We start from the raw sequence: 26,108 nt of genomic DNA, 5'->3' as shown, positions 1-26,108 counted from the left end.
GTTTCCAAGTATTTCCATGGTGAGGAATGTAACATGACATTTATTATGCCATTCTTGAAGATTTTTTTTTTAAAAGGATTTTTTTCACAGATAAACTGCGAAACAGCTGCCTGATGATTTGGGTGGATACAAAGAAGAGGCACAAAGACAGAACAGGCTGCAGCACTCAACGTGATAGATGGAGTTCCCTTTGTCCTAATTAATTGGATTTTTTACATTAAATTATGGACAGCTGTGATTTACTAGCCAAGCCATATCGCAAATACAAAGAGTACAATGAACACGAAAGGCCAAACTACTCTGATTTAAGTCACAGACACAAATATTTATTCCACCTGTAATAATACAGCTATCATGTTCAAACAACAATGCATAGAAGTCAGAAACAGAGTCAGAACTACTTTGCTGACCCTACTGTAGCTTTGTGTACAGCACGAATCAGAGCATTGTTTATAGAACACACAAAACACATTAAAAAAAAAAGTCCCCTGCCCAGTGGATCTCACAATCTAATTCAGATACACAGGAGAATTATGCAGAAGGAAGGTGATCAGGGGACAATGCTGATAGGGAATCCGGGTAGAGAGGTTTCACAAGAAACGGGTCTGAAGGAGGGATTTGAACTTGGAGATTTAGCTTGGCTGGAAGAAGCAGAAAAGCATGAGGCCAAGAGTGAGAAAGGAGGTAGTGTGGGGAAAGAAATAAGAGCATAAGAGGGAAAAAAAGAGGAGGAAATGAAAGCAGAGAAGTAAATGGGGGCTTATTAATGACATAGCAAGGAAGTGGAAAGTGATGTAGAAAAACAGCCAGTAAAGGCATTCAAGGGAGTTAAAGGTGATTCTTTGAGATCATTCAGGGCCCAGTTCTGCCACCTTCATCCATGTTAGTATCAGTCTGTTAACAGTCCAATTGGAACTAATGGGACTACTTGTGGAATACAGTACATGGTGAATAAAAGCTGGCAGAACCTGGAACTCAGTGTTTGTAGAAGACTTCTGAGTTAAAGCTGAGTTTCAGTCAGACTGTTACTGGAAGCCTGTATTTATGGCTTAAAAAGGGGTTGGATCAGCTCACAAAAAAAATCAATTTCCTTACCTATGTCACAGACCCTGTCTTAGATTATTAAAATAGAAAGTGTTTTAAAAAACAAAACCTATTTCTGTCTATGCAATTTATTTTTGCAGTTTCTCTCAGCTCAGACAAGTTCTCATGGGCCAGTACAATGGTTGGGTTGCAAACACTGCAGGAGAATATTTGTAACTAGACTTTCTACTGGAATTTAAAAAAACAATCATCATCTTATGGAAACATTTCAATTGCATTCAGGTGTTGTAAGATACTGTTTTATGAAGCCTAACCTTTAGGTCAAATTTGATTTGACTCCTAATTCTCTTCCCCACCCACCAATTTCAGCACTAAAGAAATACAAACTCTACTGTCCCCAAAGGGAAAAATCATGACACTGACATACCATGTGGCTCTGAAACTACACATCAGGAGGCTGAGTGACAGACGTAGCTGAGGTTTGCATAATCTCTGAATACCTAAGTAATGTATGTTGTTGATATGTATTAATAATATAAAATGCATTTAACTCTAGTGGGTGTTAATCTGTATTCAGTGCCTACATCTGAGCAGCTTCCTCTGAAGCCATTATATGAACTAAGAGGTGCCATCTGCATAGCTTAGAAACATAGTATAAAAATGAAGGAAAACTCCTTGTGGAAGGCAGTCACTGTGCATACACATCAGCCTCAGTAAATGTTTTTATTTCCCTCTGATGTTTTAGACTTTTTATTGCCCGTTACAAATGTTTTTATTACTGGGAACAAATATGCATCTGATATGGACATTTTTCAGTACTGGAGATTTTTTCCTGTGCCAGTAAAATGGCTGAATTGCTTTAAAACTCAATTTGTAAGCTAACGTTACATCTACCGTGAAACCATGTACACCTCTTCAAATCCAGAAAGCTGAGCAAAGAATTGATGGGGAAATGGGATCAATCCAAGGCAAAGAGAATGAGGGTGAAACAGAGGTAAGGGGCAGAAACAAAGAAACAATGCAGGAGACAAAAAAGGAGGAGAAAAACCACCGGAGGGGCAGAGAACAATGTAGAGAAAGCAACTTGGCTGGAGATATTTTCAGGAAGGCAGCCTCCCCTCTGCAGATTACTTTCTCATTCACAAAATCTACATTCACAATTCAGTTGTAGGCTCAGCTAAGCCCTTTGGGACAGGGACAATCTCATTTCAGTGTTGGTAGAGTGCCCAGTACAGTGGGGCCCTGTTCTCAGTTGGCTATTAAGCTCTACAATAATGATTAATAAATCATAACAAAGGTGAGTAGTTGCACCCGAGTTGCACCTTTTCAGATTTGTGCCTGCAGTCTGGGCAGGTATCAACCCAGCTAAAAATAAAGATGAGGCAAAGGAGAAAGGATGGGAAAGAAGTAAGACAAATTATATGTAATATGTTAGTAAAATGCTGTTTGCTCCCATTCTTAAATATTAAGGTTGCATATCTCCATGCTAAACGTACCCATGTTTAGTTTCTCTTTTACAATCTGCTACTCTGTGCTGTTCCATAGCCTTTTATTCCTAATATCCTGCTGTCATAAAAGATAAAATGTAATATGTGACTACATAATTTAAAGTTCTATCTATTGCTTGGCTTGAATAGAGCCTGTTTCCAAGGTATTTATTCACATACTGAAATGATACACTTTGCACATCCTTAATTACAGCCTGTCAAATTATGGAGAAGGCAGCAAGAGATGGGCAGTTTCACACTGTGAGACAACACTGATTTGGCACAGTAGGAACAAGTGTTAGTTGACTCTACATTACAATACCGTGGAGCTGTATTTCTTTTCCAGTTCAGTAACCACTATTCAGAGAAGAGATGAATGTCTTTAACAGAGAGATCAAGGTGAGAGTGAATTGACCAGGGAAGTCTATTTAGCTGCCTAGCAAATAGGCACAAGTATTTCTTTGTGCCTTCCATCTTCCTCCTGCGGTTATACATTAGAACTCAAGACTACTACCTCTTGGTTGATAAGTACACAAACACACATTATAAACTACATCTTCCAGAACAAATCAGAGATTTAAAAACAAAAACAAAACAAACGGCAACACTTTGGGCACGACTACTCCCTTGGGCAGAATTCCAAATAAAGGTACAATAAGGGCACTCATCCCCCAGAGACAGAGCCTGAAGCAACAAGCGAGACTAGTCAGTTTTATTATGTTCCGTTCTCCCATACTAAAATATTATTTTCCTGCCTTTGTAGTCTCTCTTCTTGCCACACCCTGTGACATTATGCATTATGATGGATTTTAAAGTACAATGTAGCCCAATATCACTTTATACTCCACTGGGTAAACTCCAGATTGTGTGTCCAGGTGTACTTCTAGTGCAAAGCAAACCCGGATGAGCTAAATTAAATTAGATTAAAGTTATACAAATTTCCCAAGTGAAATGTATAGGAAAATAAATTCAAGTCACATCCACACCTTAAAATTCCCTGCGCCTTCATTAGCTCTGAAAGACAAGAGAAAAGTTAACATAATCAATAATATCTCTAAGCGACATGGTTATTAGCAACCTCAAGTTACTATAATCAATAAGCCACAATCATACCATACAGTTTTGGTGCATTAAATACCCTTAAAAAAAAATAAACCAAAAACCCAAGGTATTTCCTTTTAATTGAATTCATAATAATAAATGAAATACAAATAGACTGCATTTATATAGTTGTTCCTTTTTGTCCTCTATTGCATTCCTGTAAAATAAACCCTTTATGGCTTTTTCATATTTAAATCTGCCACTCTGAAGTGAAAACAAAATAAATAAGCCAGAATAACACACTCAAATCTCATATATAGTGTAAACTATCAGATATAACATTAACTTTCTTAGGAGTGGTCTGGAACAAAATATAGCATGGATAACTAGAAAAATAAAAACGTCTTCCAAAGGTTACAAACATTGCTGTCTAGGTATTTATACTGTGCTTATTACTGGTATCTAAGCTGCTAATAGACAGTGCTCAATAATACTGACAGAGCATCTCACACCGTTGTAGAGATCCCTGGGGCTAAACATAGACCTTTCACAGTACATTACTCCTAGGGGAATTCTGCGCCAAAAAATAAAAAATGCAGTGCCAAAATATTAAAAATTCTGTGCACAATATTTTAAAATTCTGTGCACAATATTTTAAAATATTTTAAAATATTTTATTTGTCAAAATAACACAATATAACCATGCCAGTTTCATTTATTATGGTAATTTATTTCAAAATACCTGTCAGCAAGTATGTCTGTAACAATACAGACAAAAAAAAAATTCAGGATATTTTTTTGACAAATATATTCCTTACTAGGCATATTAATACAGAACTTTGAGTAATAATTCATTTAAACTACAATACAGAAACATATTTCCTGCATCCCTCAAAAGCAGTGCAAAGGCTTGAGGGAGTCAAGGGTAACAGAGGAGCTGAGGGAGAGGGAAGTAATTGCTGTAAAGGAGCCTGGCAGTGAACCTAGGTGTGGGCGGGAGAAGTATGGAACAGTTGTTTTTGGTGGGGGAGGGATTGTTAGGGAGTTGGGGAACCTCCCCCATGCAGACCCTGGCAGAACCTTAGTCTCTCCCATTCAGTCAGGCACATCCGCCCCTGTCCCCATGTGTTCCTTCTGCATCCACTCCACCCCCCGTCCCCATGTGGCCCTGCAACCCCCCCACCCATTCAGCCCCTGGCTCAATGGAGTTACCCCACTAGCTCCTAACTCATGCCCCTGTCTGTCCCCCCACTAGCCCTTCTGAACCCCAATTTGTGACCCCCCCCAGAAGCCCCGTATGCCCCTCTCTGTCCGTCCTGTGCCTCCTCATCTAGCCCCACTGTGAGAAATGCAGCCTTCGCTGCTGGTTGGCTGCCCTCTCCTCTGGTGCCACAGCAGCCCCTGGTGGGCAAAAGGTGTAGCTACTGCGCCTCTCCAGAAGAATCTATATTCTGCAGAGAAAAAAATCTGCAGGGGACATTAATTCTGCACATGCGCAGTGGCGCAGAATTCCCCAGGAGTAGTACATATATGTTGATTAGTGCAGACACTATCTAGGAAAGAAGGAGAATACCAAATGCTTCAAATGAAAGCAAAAAGGAATTGGCCAACCCCCTCTCCCCCAACAAAAAAAAACAGAGAGCCAAATTTGCAGCTAGTGTAAATCAAGAGCTACACTGGCTTCAATGGAGATACACTGGTTAACACACCAGTTGGTCATCTGGTCCAGAGATTATGCCTGAAAAACAGCAAATACTGTACATTTTAAGGTGGTGAGGGTGGGGCAGAGAAGAATTCCAGCTAACAGTTCAACACAGGAAAAACAAGCTAACAGAGTTTACCTACTACAAAGTCTCTAAAAAGGATGGCTTTCAGCATGAACAATGCCCACTTCTTCAGGTGTCATTATTTGTGTGTCAGCTAACGATGTGTGTGAGAAATAATGCAGCACTTAGTTTGTATTGGAAGAAGCAGAATCAAGCACTGCCCATTTAATGTTTCTTGACTATAATTGCTACGGACCACATACACGTAACAGAGAAAAATGTCTTTGCAATGCCTACATGGACCAAGTGTTAGCGTGAAGCTTTAGATTGCTATATTTAGATATCACCATCTCCAGTATGTGCCTACCACGAGATAGAGAGTTGCATAAAACCAGCATTACAATCAGCTACTGAAATGTATTTTAAAAGATTAGCTGCCTTTTCCTAGGTGTAGGGACAGAATCACGCAGGCTAGAATTTTATCTTTCAGAATGCCTCATTTTATTCATTATCTGTATGTGTGTCTGAGATTGGACAGGAGAGTATGGTCAGAAAGATTTTAAAAGGGACTGAAGAATAATGTTATCAGAAGGGGAAATAAAAAAAAGATAGTGATAAGCATTTCCGTTCCAGGAGTGGCTCTCTCTGATCCATTTCCAGTGCTGCAGAAAATATTTAACCATTTCATGAGCACATGATACAAGTAATTTGGGAGCAAATTTTTAATGTAAAAAAACTCCGGCTTGTTGACCCAACCCTTTTAAAGTTTTCTTTAGTCGCTGAGACTTCATAATCTCGCCCTCCATTTCCTGGGCAAGTTATTTCTGATTTTAAGTTTTGAAGAGGAAAGCAGAGCATTTTTTATGACATCTGCAATTCTTAAACATCTGCCTAAGAGCAAAGGTTAAAACAAAATGACAGTCACCTAAAAAATAAAAGCCCCTTGTTACTGCTGTTACTTTTCTTACTGGCTCCTTAGATTACTGCACCCAAAAGAATGTTTTTGTTGTGGCTGTTTTAGTTTAGGTCTTCACTCTTTTCACTTTTACTTACTTGCTATTTACTTACTTTTTGTACTTCACTCAGTATAGTCAATGAAACCAAACTAGTCAGTTTCACATTGTGTACTGAACTTTTGCATAAAACTGTAATGTTTGAGTTGCAAACACTTAAAGGGAAGCTTCAAAATCAAACCAGCGGAAAAACAAATTCAATCAAGCCACACACACACACACACACACACACACACACACACACACCCTAGATTTGGGATCTAAATTGCCTGACAAAAGTCCTTTTGTACTGATAAAAGAAAAATGCATCTGCTGAGAATCAAAGAAAAAATTAATGGCATCATCTTAAACAAGGGCTAATTTAAATAGATTTACTTTTCTCAAATCAACCCAAACTGCAAATTATTTTATAGTTAAGGACAGTGTCAAGAAGCTGTCTATATAGTCATTAACCATTATTAATGTTCTCAAAAGCATATCTTTCCTTCAAAAAAATTGTAGCATTGATGTGTTGCCTTTAAAGGACATTTTGTGCTAAAACAATATTTCAGTTTTTAAGAAGTTGCAACTTACCAATTACGTATTTATATATCCAGAAAGGTGAAGATTTGTCAACGTACTAGCTGAGCTGCAAAGAATGTAAATGTACCCATATGTCACTTTACGCTCTGTGCAGGTTGTCTCTGCCACCTTGTGGTGTAATATAGCAATGTTTTCTATCAAGCTTAGGTCCCAGTCTTGCAATGGAATGGGCCTGAAGTCAATGGGAACCTGCATGGACTGTGCTAGTGGAACGTATATTGTTATATCACACTGATTATGGTAGAGAAGCACATTAAAATATGAGTTAAAGGAACATTATTAAGTTTGCAAAGTCAATCACTTAAAAGCTAGGAGAGGCCAGAATCTAAGGGGCCACAAGTGCTCCTTGATCTTTTTGAATAGACAATGTGGCTCCCAGCTTTATTTACTACAAAATATTCAGACCTTGCTCTGCACACAGAATTTATAATTTCCTCATGGACTTTTCTATGGTGCTCATCAATATGGGATCCAAGTGCTTCACAAACATTAATTTATTTTCAGAACGCTCCTGTGAGATGAAGAGTCATTATCCCCATTTTACAGATGGGGAACTGAGGCACAGAGATTAAGATCAAATGTACCCACAAATTTTGGGTGCCCAATTTGAGACACCCAAGACTTGATTGCATACTATAGCACTTCAGATGTTCAAAACACAGCTCCCATTGTGACTGCTCAGCACTTCCGAAAATCAGACTCCTGGGTCTTGAGTCAGGGATCCAGAAAAAAGGAACAAATAATTAGTGACCACCTGTGAACTGTTTTTAAGTGACTTGTGCAGACTCACGGAGAAAGTCTTTGTCAGAGACAGGGATAGAATCCAATTTACCAGGCCAGTATTCAACTGCCTTAGCCAGGATGCCATCCTGTCTCTTCCTGAAATCTCGTCTCATTCACCACATACCTTTCAACTTCTGCAACAAATGAGGCAGGGGTCCTACAGATGTGCTTAATTCACTACATACCCTTAATTCATTCCTAGAGCATGGTCTGCCCTGTGTGTGGAATGATGCAGGGGTCCTGTGGAAATATTATGTGATTACATAATTAAATGCAAAATGCAGGGGAACGGGGTGTGTAGGAGGGGGCAAATTAAGATTACACAGGCATTTCTGGCATTTCCTAACTTTTCAGTGCTTGACTTTGCAACTGTAATAATGTCCTTTTATTGTAGTTTTGTGAGTGCAATTTCCTAGACTTAAAATTAAATAAAAGAAATCCCATCATACTGACACTCACATGGTTCATCAGCAGGGTTGGAACCTTTGGAATGACTGCACAATCCTCAGCCACTTGAGCTAATGGAGTACCAGACAGCAGTAGTAAATTGTTATTCTCTACATGGGCCAGCACTAGAGGAGGATGGGACAGTTTGCTGGATAGTTGTTGGCTAGTACAGCTTGTAAAATTGAAGCTGAAAAGGGTAACTGTGATTTGCTGGAACTAGCTCAGAGTAGTGAGAAGAGCAGCAGTTTGTCTGTGGGGAGTGGCAATGTGCCTGGTCAGGAGATTTGGGTTGAGCCTAGGCAGCCTTGTGAGCTGATGGCTTTGTCTAGTCAGCAGTCTGGGAAGGCGAGGATAGTGGTTTTGCTGGATATTTGCTGACAGCAAGAGAGAGGTGGTGGTGGTGGTGCTTGGGGACGGAGTCATGCTCTAAGGGGGATGGAGTCATCTATCTGCTGCCCAGACTGGGAAACTCAAGAAGTGTGTTGCTTGCCTGGAGCTAAAATTCAGGATGTGACGGAGTGTCTGCTGAGACTGATCAAGCCCTCGGACCGCTACCCCTTCATACTTCTCCACGTGGGCACCAATGATACTGCCAAGAATGACCTTGAATGGGTCACTGCAGTCTACGTGGCTCTGGGAAGAAGGATAAAGGAGTTTGAGGCACAAGTCATGTTCTCCTCCATCCTCCCTGTTGAAGGAAAAGGCCCAGGTAGGGACGATCCAATTGTGGAGGTAAATGCATGGTTACGCAGGTGGTGTCAGAGAGAGGGCTTTGGATTCTTCGACCATGTGATGTTGTTCCAGGAAGGAGGATTGCTAGGAAGAGATGGGATCCACCTAACGAAGAGAGGGAAGAGCATTTCACTGGCAGGCTTGCTAACTTAGTGAGGAGGACTTTAAACTAGGTTCGCTGGGGATGGAGACCTAAGCCCTGAGGTAAGTGGGATACTGGGAGGAAACACAAGGGTATGGATTGGATGAATGGACTATAAGGTGGATAGAAAGCTGGCCAGATTGTTGGGCTAAACGGGTAGTGATCAACGGCCCGATATCTAGTTGGCAACTGGTATCAAGCGGAGTGCAGCAGGGGTCAGTCCTGGGGCTGGTTTTGTTCAACATCTTCATTAATGATCTGGATGATGGGATGGATTGCATTGAACCCTCAGCAAGTTTGCGGATGACACTAAGCTGAGGGGACAGGTAGATATACTGGAGGGTAGGAATAGGGTCCAGAGTGACCTAGACAAATTGGAGGATTGGGCCAAAAGAAATCTGATGAGGTTCAACGAGGAGAAGTCCAGAGTCCTGCACTGCGGATGGAAGAATCCCATGCACTGCTACAGGCTGGGGACGACTGGCTAAGCAGCAGTTCTGCAGAAAGGACCTGGGGATTACAGTGGATGAGAAGCTGGATATGAGTCAAAAGCGTGCCCTTTTTGCCAAGAAGGCTAACAGCATATTGGGCTGCATTAGTAGGAGCGTTGCCAGCAGATCGAGGGAAGTGATAACTCCCCTCTATTCGGCACTGGTGAGGCCACATCTAGAGTATTGTGTCCAGTTTTGGGCCATCCACTACAGAAAGGATGTGGGATAAATTGGAGAGAGTCCAGCAGAGGGCAACGAAAATGATTAGGGGGCTGGGGCACATGGTTTATGAGGAGAGGCTGAGGGAACTGGTCTTATTTAGTCTGCAAAAAAGAAAAGTGCGGGGGTATTTGAAGCAGCCTTCAACTACCTGAAGGTGGGTTCCAAAGAAGATGGAGCTAGGCTGTTCTCAGTGGTGGCAGATGACAGAACAAGGAGCAATGGTCTCAAGTTGCAGCGGGGGAGGTCTAGGTTTGGATATTAGGAAAAATTATTTCACTAGGAGGATGGAGAAGCACTGGAATGGGTTACCTAGGGAGGTGGTGGAATCTCCATCCTTAGAGGTTTTTAAGGCCCGGCTTGACAAAGCCCTGGCTGGGATGATGTAGTTGAGGTTGGTCCTGCTTTGAGCAGCGGGTTGGACTAGATCACCTCCTGAGGTCTCTTCCAACCCTAATCTTCTATGATTCAATGGTGAAACTCAGGAATCTTTGGTTCCATTCCAGACTCTGGAAGGGAGTGTCAAGTGGGCACAAACACTTCTGCCCATTCCTCCCCACAGGCTTTACCCCTTCCGTCTTGTTCCCTCTGACCTGTCCCTACCTCAGTGCTGTCTCTTTCCCACATCTGGCTCCTTGACCCAATCTTCACTCTTTAGGTTTCTCATCTCAGTTCCAATCTCCTTGCTCAGTCAATCCTCCTTCTGGGCTTGCTGTCCAAGTCCCAGTCACTTCCCCTCCCCTCAGACAGTCCCACTGTCCTTGCCCAGTCAGTCCCAGTTCTTCCCTCCTGGCTCCTTGTGCGACCTGGTTCTCCCTCCCCAACCACTGGCTCCCAGTCTCCCTCCTTGGTCTCCTAATCCAATTTTAGTAGCATCCCCCTGCCTTCCTGGCTCCTTGTCCCGGTGTCCTCTGTCCCTGGTTATCTATCCCAGTCTCTTTGGCCAACCAGTCCCAGTTATCCCCCTTCACTTCCAGCTTCTTGTCAGATCTGTCTCCTCCCTTCACCTGGTCCTTAGTCCCAGTCTTCATGCCCAACCAGTCCTATTCTCCCCCATCTAGTCATTAGATCACAGTATTCTACCCCCTGCCTGCCAACTGGCTCCCAGTCCCCACCTGTTCTCCTCTCTAGCTCCCATTTGTAGCATCCCATCCCTGACATCCAGTCACAATCGTCTTGCCCATATATTCCCAGCCTTCCCACCCAGATCCCAGTACCAGCCTCTCTTTCTAGCAAGTTGGAAGAAGGTATAAAAAGAGAGACCGTGAAACATCAATTGGCCTCTCTCCCCTCCCCCCCAACTCAACACCGGGAAGAATGTCTGGAGGACAAAAGACTTTGAACTGAGGCAGTTTGGTCCCAGGCTGGAAGGGTGCCCAGTCTGTACAGTGAGGAACTGTAACCTGATTGTAACATCTGTCAGGGTGAGAAAAGCTGTTCAATTCAACTCTTGCTTAGACTAAAAGTTTAGGATTTAGAATGCGTGTTTACTTTTAATTTTCTTAAGGTAACTATCTCTGACCTTTCTGCCTACCATGTATAATCACTTAAAACCCATTTTTCTGTAGTTAATAAACTTATTTTTATGTTTTAGCCTTACCAGTGAGTTTGTCTAAAGTGCTTAGGAAATCTCAGCTTAGGTAACAAAGGCTGGTGCATAGCCACTGTCCTATGAAGAAGTGAAGAACTAAGTAATGAACTTACACTGGTCAGGCTTCAGACCCGTGTAAGATGATACAGTCTATGATTCTATGAGTTCAGATGTACAAAGCTGGGGAGAACCAGCTGGAGCCTCTATACTGATAGTTCATGAGTGGCTGGGAGATCATTCATGTAACACATTTGGCTGTGTCCCTGCATGTGTATGGCTGTGTAAGTGTAGTGCCTATCAGAGGTTTGTAGCTTGACATCTGCATCAAAGTGCAAGAAGAACCCAGGCTGGCGGAACGGAGTTCAGCAGTCACACAGTCCAGGTTGCACCCCAAGGACCCCGTCACCACCAGACAGATACTTTTAAAAAAACCCTCCCATTACAGTTATTCCAAAATCTAAGTGTGGTGCTCACATTTCACACACACTTTCTTACAGTTTTACACCTGCTGCAGGTCTTTGTTTGACTCACCCAATGAACTCCAAAAGCAGTGAGACATCAAGTTCTGGTGGGATTCGAAACACTGATCCCAAGACTTTCCGAGGTCTTCCTCTGCTCACAGGGACTGGCTGTGGGACAGCTAAAGAAATCAAAGTGATGAAAAAATGTATCAGCTGCTGAAGTTCACTGTATGTGATATACAAGCCAAACAATGCGGCATAAATAACCACACAGCTCAACTATGACTTTCATTAATTCAAATACATGTTTAGTATGAGTGCCAATAATGGTATTTTCCTACCATACAGCATACCGCCTTTCTGAACAGTGGTTTATGTCACAATGGACCATGAAAGTCATTTACACAAGTATCTTTCAACTTCTAACGGTATCTTTAAATATCTTATATAATAATTTAATTATCTTATCATTTAAGTTATTTCTTACCTTAATTACACTTACTGAGACAAAAATGCACACCACACACACATCTTTCCTGGTTCTAGATAAAATATGCATTGTGCAATGGGACAGGCTGAAATCCAACAACAATTTAGATTATTTGTTGAGTGCCAACAATGTGCTTGTTGCTGCACAGCACACAACAAATGAAGACAGCCCCTACCTCAGAGAGTATAAAACCTGGAAAACACAGAGAGGTGGCATTGACTGGGAAATCCTGAAGCATAGAAGATAATGTCTGTTTGTTCAGATGTTCTCAGTTATGTTTATTCTCATAGGAATTACCTTAGTGGATCAGACCAATGATCTGTCTTGTCCAATATCCTATCTCCAACAATGGCCAGAACCAGCTACTTAAAGGAAGAAACCTTGTAGTGGGCAACTATAGAATATCATGCCCACAAAAAAGTTTCCTCCTAAACCCTGGTAGCTGGTGGTTGGCTTATGCCTCAGAACAGAGGATTTCTCTCTCTTTCAAAGCTCTTTAGTATTTACTATAACAACTCTTGGATATCCTTGTTATTCATATTGCCATTATGAAAATAGACTATTTATTTCTCCCGTGCTTTCTTTCTCTTAACCAGTGTCTGAGACAGAACAGCACTTTGTGTCTCATATCATGACTAATTATTTTCTTTCCTTCTTTCCCTCGTGAGGGACACTTTGTCAAAGGCCTTTTGCAAATCCAAATAAATTATGCCTACCAGTTCTTACGCATACTATTTTATTGAAATAGTCAAAGAATTCCAATACATTAGTGAGGGACAATTTTCTTTTGAAGAAGCTGTATTGGATAGATCCTACCATATCATGATCATCTAGGTGTTCTATACATCTGTTTTAAAATCTTCGCAAGATCAGTAAAGTATCAGAAAAGATACTTTGCACTTTTACCCTTTCTTTTCATTAGATGGGTCTCTGATAAGTTCATTGAGCTTCATAATACCCTAGAAAGGTAGAGAAGCACTATAATCTTCATTTTATTTACAGAGAAACAAGCAGAGAAAGCTAAAAGGACTTGACCGATAAATGACTGAAGATTATTCAAGTGAGTAGCAATTAGTATGTCACAGATAAAATACTGTGCATTTCTGAACTATGTAGTACTGGAATTTATTTGTTGCATTTTCACACTGTAAGACCATCCCTAGTTTTTATTAAATATCTAAAAGGTCATGACATATCTTTTACATGCATGCACAAAACCAAAACAATTCAAAATAAATCTCAATAACTTGAAACAGAGTTCAGATCATTGTGGCATTTCTTCCAACAGTGAACCACTATTTCAAAAAGAAAGACTACTGTTAGGAAATATTTAAAATTTTATCTTTTTGTAATACTGTACTTATTCCCCCAAAGTAAAGTAATAATAAACTCACCAGGTTTGGGTACTTCTAGACCTCTTTCTTTATAGAAATCATGCATCTGCTTTTTCTCTCCTGAAAAAATACAAAATACACTGTAAACTGGGCTTTGTTACCTATGGCAAATACAATACCTGGCTGTCTAGTTTCCAATAGCTGCTTAAGGAATTTACTGGAACAATTCCAATTAGCATTAATGGGGCTTCCCAGGCATCTGTGAGACAGCAGCCCCCTTAGTGTTTCATATTAGAGACAAATTATATTAGATTATGCGCAACAATTTAGTACTGTACAGTCTATTAACGAATATAACCAGGACTTGGAAAATTGCCACAGAATATATCGTTTTTGTACCAAATGCTGTACACTATTCCTTAGCTTAATCATACCTGAGAAACAGTTACTTTGCTCCAACAGCTTTGAAAAGTTTGTGGACTTTTGTTATTGTAGATATACAAAAAGAGCTCATGTTTTAATGGTGCTTCAAGCTGATGTAGATGATCATCCATGATGCATACTAGCGTTCAAAGCATTCCAGGGAGATAACCCAGATGGCAAATGGTCATATGCATTTAATCAGACAATGCTTGAAAATTATTATATTATCACCACATCATCACCTTTCTTGGTGTTTAGCTAAGATTGCTCAACTGAATTCCTTATCAAGGCATTCACTGAACAGCCAATAAATCACGAGAGCCCTGCGCGGATACAAATTTATATCCGTGGAACTGCAGGGCTGTACCGGGAACCGCAGTGGCAAAATGAGCAGCATGACAGGCCGCTGCTCCCAGGAGCCAGCACCCTGCGCCAACAGCTCCTCCGGCATGGCTGTACCACTCGCAGCCATGCCCCCAGCCCTGCCCACTGGGGCAGACATCAAGCTCGCCAACAGTTGCCCCTGGTTGCGCTTATGTTTTCAAGCAGCTCGCATGCTCCGAGAGAAGAGTCCCTTCCATGCAGTGGTCTGCGTCTCCTGTCCAGGGCAGGGGCAGAGCTGGACTGCGAGCAGTACAACCATGCTGGAGGAGCTGCCCGCGCAAGCGATGGCTGCTGGGAGCGGCAGCCCCACGTGTTGCTCCTTTCGCTGCTGTGGTTCCCGGTAGAGCCCTGCAGCTCCGCAGATACTGATTTACATCTGCGGATATACATTGATATCCACGCAGGACTCTATAAATCACCAACTAATCCGCCATTCATATCCACACATTCCTTACCACCCCCAAACATTGTAACAACCAAATACACTCACAGACTCTTCAGCTATAACCAACCAAAATACACACATCCAATTCCTCACAACAGCATTCAGTTGAATGGGGGAAAACAAAGCTGGGCAGGTGGTATGAGGTGAGAAGGGGGTTAAACTTGGTCTACACTACAGAGTTAGGTTGACATAAGGCAGCTTACATCAACCTAATTATGTCAGTGTCTACACTACAATGCTGTTTAAGTGGTCCGCTACACTGACATAATAACTCCACCTTCACAAGAGGCATAGAGCTTATGTCGATGTAGTTAGGGCAGTGCAGTGTCTGTGTAGACACTGCATCATTTACATTAGCTGCTGGCTGTCAGCCCCAAGGGGGCAGACAGCTGGAGCCTTGCCTGCCCTGCCCAGTGCTGACAGCCCAGGGAACAGGCTCACAGCTGTGAGCCTTTCCCATAATGGCACTGACAGCCCAGAGCCTTGCTGCCACTTCCTGGTGAGGGATTTGGTGGTGGGGACTGCCACTCAAACTCAAGCGCTCTCCCCCCGTCCCATATCCCTCACCAGAAGGTAGCAGCAGGGCTCCCAGCTGTCAGCCCTGGCAGCAGGGCTCACACTGGACGCTCTTCCCCTCCCGCAACAGGACTGACAGCTCCAGCTGTGAGCTGTACGGGGTGCAATTTCACTGTAGGAAGCCTACCAGGAGTGAAATTGACATTCTTGTCAGTTTCACAGCTGCTATTATTTCACATTTCCTCTAGGGCCCCAGCTGTCAGCCTTGGGGGCTCCAGCTGCGAGCCCCACATGGGGCTGACAGCCCCAGGGTAGCAGCAGGGAGCTTCAGCTCTGAGCTCCCTGTGGGTTGACAATTGGAGCCAAAATGTGAAATAATAGCAGCTGTGAAACTGACAAGAATGTCAATTTCACTCCTGGTAGGTTCCCTGCTGTGAAGTTGAGCCCACTGCAGGCTCACAGCTGGGGCTGTCAGCAAGGGGGTGGGAGGCAGACTCAGAGCTGTGAATCCGGCACCCGGAAGCTCAGCTGTTGGGCGGAGGGGGGCCCAGCTGTGAGCCTGGCACCTGCCTAGCAGCTGGGGAGACCAGCTGTGATCCCCGTGCTTATAGCTGAAGCTGTCAGCCCCAGGGCTGCGAGGCTCCAGCTGTCAGTATTCCACAAAGCCCCACTTCAGTTGCTGGACATGAACTGCTGACAGAAGGTGCAAGTGTGGACACGAACCACCGCTTTAATTACTGTGGTGGCTGTACATCGACTTAACTCCAGTTGATTTAATTTTGTAGAGTAGATAATCCCCCAGTGTGACAGATATTGCAACCACATGTAGTATCTTTGGAGAGTACTGTATCAACATTACGAAGGTTCTGTGTAACATTGTGGGCTAGGGACTGTATTCTACTCCATGGAGAAAGTTACTGCAACTCCTCCAGAAACTAAGAACAGCAGGGGGTGATGACTGCCATCTTTGGGACTGTAAAGAGCCCCAGAGAAATACCACGCCAGAGTGCATGTGTTAGATATACTGGTTCAGACCAGCTTCAAGGGATGCAGAGAAAGGGCAGCTTGAACTGACTGAGGGGCCTTTCTTTCGATTCAACAAATGAACATGACCTTTTGTCCAAAGAGGGACCCAATCCTGTTAAAGGGTTGGAACTCTGACCTACCAGACTCCCACAGGGGGGAGAGTAGCAACTTCTGATACATTTAGTATGTGTTTAGACCTTATTGTATGTTTTCTCAGTATGCTTTTGTCCATAAATAAATGCATTCTGTTTTAAGAGAGCTGTTTGGCTACTGGTAACTCGAGTACACACTGGTCTTTGACCTTGGAGAGAAGGCAAAGACCAGGGTCTGGACTCCTAGTCAGACCTGCTGGGATAAACACAATGAAGTGCAATGTGGGTTGCCAGCCTAAATGCCTGGTGAGAAGGATGTTAGTCCCTAACCAGAGAGAGGTGACAGCTAGAGCCCTGAAACTTAAAGAGTATACCACACAGGAGGTCAGTGGTACAGCTACTCCAAAATCATGACACCTGTTTCTATATGACTAAACAGCACCTGAAGTACTTCCCACTTCAGTGATGCTTTGTGCACTCAGGAACCTCAGCCACTCTCCTTACTCACACCCCAGCTCATTCCCCATGCTCCCTGATGCCCAAACTGCTCCCTGGCTCTATAGGATCAAGGATAGTGGGGAGGGGGCATGGAGCAGATCTGGTAAGTCAGGAAAGGAGGCTTCACAGCATTAGAAAATTGAAGTAATTTACAGAACCAGGCTGTTTCAGGAGCTACTCAAGGTGGAACTAAATGAGATTATGATGAATTAGGGGAATTAGTTTGTTATATTTAAAAATATGCAGGTGTGTGCATGATGTCTGGAGTTTGTGGCAACTGTGGTTCTTTAGATATAGGGAGCAAAACAAAAACAAACACAAAATCCACACACCAGTTACGGTGCAGTCCAAATTTCAAAGAGGGGGCATTTTAAAATTTGTGCTCTGCCAATGTTAATAAACCTGTGAGGAAAAAGATATTATGGAACATTCAATTGTCCCCTGGAGAGTTAGTGTGCAAAGTTTTGTGTGGAAGGCCTGGAAATTAAATGCAATTACTTAAAACTGGTACACACACATTTTACAAATCTCAATACAAGCTTAACTATGGAGTCATAGAATCATAGATATCAGGGTTGGAAGAGACCTCAGGAGGTCATCTAGTCCAACCCCCTGCTCAAAGCAGGACCAACACCAACTAAATCATCCCAGCTAGGGCTTTGTCAAGCCGGGCCTTAAAAAACTCTAAAGATGGAGATTCCACCATCTCCCTAGGTAACCCATTCCAGTGCTTCACCACCCTCCTAGTCATTACTGATACCATCATAGTGACTACAGTGGGTGACCCACATCATGTCAGAGGACAGAAGTTTCATTGTGTTCATGGACTGTGTGTAATAGCATCTTAGCAGCCTGACAAACACCAATCTGTGTGGCTAGTAGGATTTATGGACAATGCAAAACTAGTTTTTAAGAAAAACATTTAAGTTTGACCATTTTAAGGAGCTGAAATGCGGAAATATGATGAAGTGAGCTGTAGCTCACGAAAGCTTATGCTCAAATAAATTGGTTAGTCTCTAAGGTGCCACAAGTACTCCTTTTCTTTTTGCTAATACAAACTAACACGGCTGCTACTCTGAAACCTGAATTAAAGTGGCTACCAGCTTGTCAGTTCAAGTCCTTCCTATTTATTACGACACCAGGATGGTAATGGAGTGAAAATAGACTTACTGTCCTCCAGATTGACAACTAATTTATACACTATGTCTTGTAACTGACGATCCAACCTAACAAGAAGAAAAAAAAGAAGGGGAATGATCCTTAGTTAGGCAGGACACATTCGCACAATAACATGGACATCTTTTGGGTGTAATATAAAAACACTTAGATTAATCATAACATTTTTGTAGAGGAGCTAAATATACTGCTGAACACAGTACACACCAACAAGAAAATGACAAAGCACCGAACTCTCCCTGTCTGTGTTCAGCTCCTGGCTATAGCACCTCAGGAAAATAAACCACTTGAGCTGAAAATGCATCTTCAGAGAAGGAAGAAGAAATCTGCAGTATATATTCAAAGCTATTGTCGAGTACCTTAGGCTTGCAATATAGGTTTTGTTAAAGTTATACAAAACCAAATGGAAGATTAAGTTGGGAACCCCGGCCAATGGGAGCTTCGGGAGAGGTACCTGGAGGAGCGGCCAGGGCAACACACAGACCCCTGTGCCCCCACTCCCCCAGGTCCCGGCCGCTTCCTGGAGCGGCGCAGGGGCAGGGCAGAGCAGGCAGGGAGGGAGCCTCCTCTGTCCCTGGTGCACGCCAGGCTGGAGCTGCTCTAGGTAAATGCTGGGGGGGGGGGGAGCCCCGTGGAGCTGGTGGGCTGCAGAAAATTACCTCGCGGGCCGCGTGTTTGAGACCCCTGCTCTAAACACACACAAAAATCTAAATATTACAGGTAAATATAAATGTTTTAAACCTGTGTTTCTTTAACATTAAAATAATAAACTAAAATAACATCAATAATTGAGATACTCTTATTACCTGATATTATAAAGAGGTTGTGTCTGATGTACAACAATGTTGCATTTTGGGCATCTGTTACTGTAGTAAAAATGTCTTACTATGCAGCTTTTACAGACTGTACAGAAAAAAAATTGAAAAGCCCATTATATTGTAGCAAATGTTTACTGAAGATAATACAGGAAGTAATTAGCTTGAGACAGTGCTCAGACAACAGCAAGTATATGAAAATAAATTAAGCAAAATTAATTAAGTCAATTTAATTTTTATGTAAACATTTCACATGTTGGCAACATTAACATTAGAGTGAATTTAAACTCAGCATCAGTTTAGTGTGAATTTTTAACCCTAACCCTAAATTCCTTCTAAGCTGCATGGCCGCACAGCTGCCTATTAAGCTCCACGCAGGGGCTCAGAGCTGCGGCAGGGAGAGGGGCCTATCCCCCAGCACGGACCTGTTGCAGCTGGGAGAGGCGCCTGTCTCCCAGCACGGACCTGCCGTGGCTGGGGGAGAGGCACCCCTCCCCCGGCCTCAACATGTACCTGCCCCAGACTTGCCACAGCCGGCGGAGAGGCGCTCCTCCCCGGTCCCAACCTAGCCCCGGCACAGACCTGCCTTGGCTGGGGGAAAGGCGCCTCTTCCCCGCCCCCAAACCCAGGTGCTGCTGTGGGAGAGAGAGCTGGTAGGAGTCCTCTCTCCATGCTGTAGCCTCTGGGCAGCTTGCACCCCTCACCCCAGAGCCTGCAAACCTAGCTGGAGACCTCCCCCCCTCCCCCCCCGCACCCCAACACTCTGCCCCAGCCCTGAGCCCCCCTCCCACACTCCAAACCCCTCGGCCCCACCCCCACATGAATTTTGTTATGTGCACCAGTATGGAGGTGATGTGTCACACATTACCTCCATACTGGTGCACATAACAAAATTCATTCCACACATGCGTGGGAAAAATTAAAGGAGACACTGCCCTAACCCATTCTTCTTTTCAAGGCATTGTACAGCTTTCCCTTGTATTTCAAAACAGCAAACAACCTCACTGGCTGCTACAAGTTAGTGGTGAATTACTAACAGTTTTGGCCTATTATATTAGAAATTGATTTCTCTGCTTTTATGGACCTCTGTCAGCAACAGAAGTTGGCTGAGGGAAGGATATCTCTGTTCCCCAGTGAGACAAGTTGAATCTCTCTAGTAGCACGTTTGGTTGAGGAAAGGCTGTCTGGAACATTATAAAGGGCGATCCTCAGCCACGCTACCAGACCTATTTAAATAAACCACAGCTTTTGGCCCATCCTGACAGAAAATACAGGAATCTTGAACAGGCATTTCTGAGCCTGCTACAGACAAAAACTTTCCGTTGATCTCCCAGAAATACTCAAGAGCCCTCAGCCACGTAAGGTAAGGAATAAACAGCAAATACCACCATTTTAGATAGGCAATTCCCAGCGTGAGGACATGAAAAATCTCACTCATCATGTTTTGGTAGCTGATCTCTTTCTAAATTTGGAACTAAATTCTTAAAAAGGCTAATACGAATACTTACACGTATGAAGACACTCTGTAATGGTCGTGGCGTCTACAAAATAACCTTTGCAGATGGAACACAAGATGTAAGGCGTCAACTCAGACAGGTTTATCATGCGCTATGAATACAATTGAAATTGTTTGAGAATACAGGTTAAAGCAACAGATTTCTCACTCCAGCTTCTCACAACCTCAAGCCACATTAAGAATGGAAAGATGTGTGTCAATATGCAGCACCTGGATCGACATTGCATGGCCCTGAACAGCAGTACTACTTCAAATGCAGCTCCTAAAGGTTCCCATCTATTTTTCTGAATTGACCTTTCTGCAAACACAGCAATTCAATGTATTTCACGAAGCACTTCTAAAATGCAAATTATAAACAGCTCCTTTGGACTGGACAACTCAGAGAATATGGCACTTTACCGGTATTAATGAAGTGCAGGGTGGTAGCAAGCTAAAATCTTTATCTGAGGAGCGTGCAATAGACTGTGTAATGGGCCCTCAGTTCTGAATCTGAGAAAGTCCTGGCCTTTTGTTTCAACATGTATCTAGGTTCACATAAGGCAGGGACTGCAATTATACCGCATATACCGCATATTAATACATATTAAGGCAGGGACTGCAATTATACCGCACTGGATTTTGATAAAAAAAGTACATTTGCCAGAGAGGTAGAGAGTTATAAGGGAGGAACAAATCCACCAGTTCTTTTCTGACAGAAATCTGTTACTCTGGGCCAGAATGACTTTCCTTCACAGGACTGGAAGGGTGTCCATCCTGAAATGCAGACTTTTCAAGAGTGTACTTCACGATTTAAGGTGTAATTTTAAATAAATGAACTCCTCCAATCTAGTCCAAGTCTCCTGCATCATCATTCACCTGCCTCCTTGCCCGCACCTAGTCGTTCTGGGACCTCTGACCCACCATCATCCACAACTTTTCAAACACTTTCAACCTTATACCCACTTCCTGCCCTTTCTTCCCTCTCTTTCATGGAAATGAAATGAAATGCTGGAAATGGCCCATCTTGATTATCACTACAAAAGGTTTTCCTGCCCGTCCCCCGCTCTCCTGCTGGTAATAGCTCACCTTACCTGATCACTCTTGTTACAGTGTGTATGGTAACACCCATTGTTTCATGTTCTCTGTGTATATAAAATCTCCCTACTGTATTTTCCTCTGCATGCATCTGATGAAGTGAGCTGTAGCTCAGGAAAGCTTATGCTCAAATAAATTTGTTAGTCTCTAAGTTGCCACAAGTACTCCTGTTCTTTTTGCGGATACAGACTAACACGGCTGCTACTCTGAAACCTTTCATGAAGATGTTCATTGTCTCCATTCCTTCTGTACTCTCCACCATCCTGATTCATTCCATCTCACCAACCTTTGGATACCCCTAATATCTGCTTTCTCTGGTTTTATTCCCATGCTCCGAAAGTCTCTGAAGAAAGTCTCATGACCACTCAGACTTCCTTCACTACAACATCATTCTACCCTTCTTTGCTTCTGCCATCTTCCTTGTCAAACAGCATTAATTCTCCACTCTCATCGATTCCAAAGCCAGAAGGGACCAATGTGATCATCTAGTCTGACTTCCCATATAACACAGGCCAGAGAGTTACATGGTCATTGATTCCCATGCCGGCTCTGTCCTCCTTTGTCATGGCTGACAATACCATCATCCTCTTGGTCACTCAAAACTTGGGTATTATCCAGAACTGCCTTCTCTCTAACCACACACATCACGGCTATAACAAAAGCTCACCTCTGCTTATTCTCTCTGTATACATTACTAAATCTCTCATCCAGGGCATTGTATCCTAGCTTAACTATTGCAACCTCACCCCTTCCCAACTTCCTGACATCCACCTGTTCCCCCTCACTTTAAGCATGCTAGGTTCTATCTTGATCCAAACAGCCAGGCCATGCTGCACAATGAGAGCTCTTGTCTCACCTAGGTAGTCTCTCTGTAAGAGGGCTTTGATGGAGATAAAATATTACATGTTGGGAACTGTTGTCAACACAGGCTTACTCCTGCGGGCATTCTGTGCCAAAAATTAAAAATTCCACGCCAAAAAAATTAAAATTCTCCATACAATATTTTAGAATTCTGCAAAATTCTGCAAATTGTATTTGTCAAATAAATGCGGAAGCTCCAGCATGGCAGTGAGGAGCACAGGACACTAGCTGCACAGAGGTGGGAGATCACTGTGCAGCTCTTCTCCCACTTCCCCCAGACACAGATTCAGCGGTGAGGCTGCACCCAACCCTGACACAGAGCAAGGACGGGGCCTGCCCCAGAAACACCCCAGAGCCGTGCTGCTCCATGCCAGGTGCACCAGATAGGCTCAGCAAGGCAGGATCCAAGTGTGGTTCGGTTTAATGTGCGGGGATCCAGGTATGGGTTGAGAGGGTTCTGTGTGGGGCAATCTGGGTGCAGGTGGCTCAGTGGGCAATCCAGGTGTGGAGGGGATCTGGATGCACAGGGGCTTGTTGTAGGGTTCTGGGTGCAATGGTAATGGGACTCTGCAGGGGGCTCCAGGTGAAGGTGGTTGGTGCTCAGCAGGAGGGAAATGGGGAGAATAGAGCTCGGCAGGGGGGTCTGGGTGTGGGGGGGCATCCAGATGCAGGGGAGTGGGACTCAGTGGGGTGGGGATCCAGGTGCAACTGGCTGTGGCTTGGTGGGGATGGGGATCTGGATGCGGGTGGCTCGTCAGGGTGGTCCAGCGGGAGTGGGGCTCATCTGGGGGGTTCTGAGTGTAGGGGGTGAGGCTCGGCAGGAAGGTCTGGGTATGAGGGGGTCTGGATGCATGTGGGTTGGGCGGATAGGGGAGCAGCTCCCTGTACAGGGATCCTTCCCCCTACAGCTGAGGAGCGATAGGTGCAAGAAGCCGGGGGGAAAGGGGGAAGAGTTTGCAGAGTTTCCTACAGCTGGGGGAGAAATATGGGGGTGGTTTGAAACAGCCCTGGATGCTGTGCAAAGGAAGAGAGGGTCCCGTCCTCCCAAGCCCAGCCTGGACTAGCAGCTGAGCCCGGCACAGGGCAAGAGCCACCAGCCAGGTCTTCCTCAGTTCTGCCTCCTGCCCCACAGTGATTTGCCTCTCTGCTGGCTGCCCTGGGCACCCAAAATATACTGCTGGGGAGGGTTGCATTACTGCTCTTGTGGCTTCCCTTCGCTTCCTCATCAGAAAGTCATTTTTCTGCGGGGAAGCAAATAAATCTGAGGGGAAGATAAATTCTGTGCATGGGCAGTGGCGCAGAATTCCCCCAAGAGTACATAGGCTGTACCTCCTGCCTGGCTCAAGCTGAAGAATAGGGCCTATCAAGAGCCGGGCTGCCTCTCCTGCCTGGCTCAAGCTGGACAGCTGGCATTTCTGAGATTCAGGCCATAAGAACAGCCATACTTGGTCAGCCCAATGGTCCATTTAGCTCAGTATACTGTTTTCCAAAAGATGCTTCAGAGGAAATTAACAGAACTGGGCAATTAGAGAATGATGTTGTCCCCTTCCTCTTGTGAGCCAGATAACCCCTTGCTTGGCTTGAGCTGGAGCAGAGCCTGCCAGGAGCTGCTCTTAGTTGATACTGTGTGCACCTCTCCTGGGGTTTAAGGCAGATAGGTGCATGTTGGGTGCTACTGCCTCATAAAGTGGGGAGCACCTCCTCTGTGCTCCAGGCACAGCAGTGCATGCTGGGAACTATCCCCTCCTAAAGTAGGGGGCACCTCGCCTGCTCTCCACACAGAGCAATGCATGCTGGGAGTATCCCCTCATGAAGCAGGGGCATCGCTCTCCAGGCAGAGCGGTGCATGCCAGGACTATCCCCTCATGAAGCAGGGGCATCTCTCTCCAGGCAGAGCGGTGCATGCTGGGACTATCCCCTCATGAAGCGGGGGCCCTGCTCTCCAGGCAGAGTGGTGCATGCTGGGAGTATCCCCTCATGAAGCAGGGGCATCGCTCTCCGGGCAGAGAGGTGCATGCTGGGAGTATCCCCTCATGAAGCGGGGGCCCTGCTCTCCAGGCAGAGCAGTGCATGCCGGGAGTATCCCCTCATGAAGCGGGGGCATCGCTCTCCAGGTAGAGTGGTGCATGCCGGGAGTATCCCCTCATGAAGCGGGGGCCCTGCTCTCCAGGCAGAGCGGTGCATGCCAGGAGTATCCCCTCATGAAGCGGGGGCCCTGCTCTCCAGGCAGAGAGGTGCATGCTGGGAGTATCCCCTCATGAAGCGGGGGCCCTGCTCTCCAGGCAGAGCGGTGCATGCCGGGAGTATCCCCTCATGAAGCGGGGCATCGCTCTCCAGGCAGAGTGGTGCGTGCTGGGAGTATCCCCTCATGAAGCGGGGCATCGCTCTCCAGGCAGAGTGGTGCATGCTGGGAGCTGCTGTCTCTATTGGGAGAGGTTGGTGGTCACATGGGCCTTGTCTCGAGGCGCGATTGGACCACCCTCCCCGCCCGCTCTGCCCAATCCGGGCCTTGGTGTTTGGTGGCCCCCCCCATTACCTCACGCTCATCGTCCGAGTCCAGCTCCCCCTCCTCCTCTCGGCAGGCCCCGAAGCCGGCCCCGGGGCCCCCCTCCAGCTCCTCTTCCTCCAGCTCCTCCTCCTCTTCCTCCCCGCTGGATTCAGAGCGGCTCCTCTCGAAGTCGAACTGGAGGGAGCCGGCCCCAGAGCAGCCAGGGGCGCCCCCGACCTCCAGCTCCTCCTCGCCCGGCCCTAGGCCCGCCCCATCCCCGCCGGACAGGCCCGAGATCACCGAGCCGACATCCACCTCCATGTCCATGGCTAAAGGGGGGGCACTACAGCGGGATCGGCAGCCGGGCCCCAGAAGGGACGACGGGAAATGTAGTTCTCAACCCCTCTTCTGCGCTCGCCGTTCCGCCAGGACGGCGCGTGAGGCAGTGCGCATGCGTGCTAACAAGGTGGAGAAGCACGCCGGGAATCGTAGTGTACTTCGCCTCGATGAGCTTGCGACTGTGCACATGCGCCATGACCGCTCAAGGGATGCTGGGAAATGTAGTTTTAAAAATTGCTGTGCTCTTTCCGCACACCCACCTTTCCCTAGCCAAGAATTAAATGTCAAGCTACGAAGTGGGCATTAAATATCCCCTGGCAACACATGGGTCACAAAATCCTGCATTCCAGAGAGGATTTTACTAACTGCCCTTAAAATTAATAGAGACAAGGTTTGGGATGTAATATCTTCTATTGGACCAATGCTGTTAGTGAAAGAGACAAGATTTCTAGTATACACAGAGCTCTTCAGGTCTGGGAGAGATACTCAAAGGGAGAGCTTTGGGATGGCAGTCTAAAAGGGCAGCACCAGCAGAGGGGCAGACACTGCCATGTCTTAACATATAGTGCAAGCAATAATGGTGACAGACGAAAGAAATGGGAGTGGGAGGAGACAAAATGCAATCCCTATCTGGGAAGACAGTGCAGATTTGGTCCTGATCCTGAAAGTTTCTCAGGCTGGTCAAATTAAGTCATTCAGGCTCCCCACAGGGGCAAGGGGCTGCTGTCATGGAACAATAGGCAGGATCCAGGCTTAAAGACAAGGAAAGACTCATTGGACATCTCTTCCTCTACAGCACTGGCAGAGCATGACACCCCGCTGCCGTAAATCC

At 45.0% G+C, this 26,108-nt stretch overlaps 1 protein-coding gene across 1 annotated transcript in view; it reads right to left on the bottom strand.

The window, feature by feature from the left end:
• PCGF6 (polycomb group ring finger 6) overlaps positions 1-25,290 on the bottom strand; it is a 45,796-nt gene extending 20,506 nt beyond the window's left edge. Inside the window, exons 1-7 of the mRNA XM_074959427.1 lie at positions 24,986-25,290; positions 20,507-20,606; positions 18,990-19,086; positions 18,178-18,233; positions 13,684-13,743; positions 11,870-11,978; positions 3,518-3,545 (exon numbers count right to left, since the gene is read on the bottom strand). Coding sequence (XP_074815528.1) covers positions 3,518-3,545; positions 11,870-11,978; positions 13,684-13,743; positions 18,178-18,233; positions 18,990-19,086; positions 20,507-20,606; positions 24,986-25,264 — 729 coding nt within the window. The 5' untranslated portion in view covers positions 25,265-25,290. The remainder of the gene's footprint in view (positions 1-3,517; positions 3,546-11,869; positions 11,979-13,683; positions 13,744-18,177; positions 18,234-18,989; positions 19,087-20,506; positions 20,607-24,985) is intronic.
• Between the last annotated feature and the right edge of the window lie 818 nt (positions 25,291-26,108).

The sequence above is a fragment of the Natator depressus genome, chromosome 7, assembly GCF_965152275.1.
Source record: "Natator depressus isolate rNatDep1 chromosome 7, rNatDep2.hap1, whole genome shotgun sequence".
NCBI lineage: Eukaryota > Metazoa > Chordata > Testudines > Cheloniidae > Natator > Natator depressus.
This window is presented reverse-complemented; position numbering and strand designations above follow the sequence as displayed.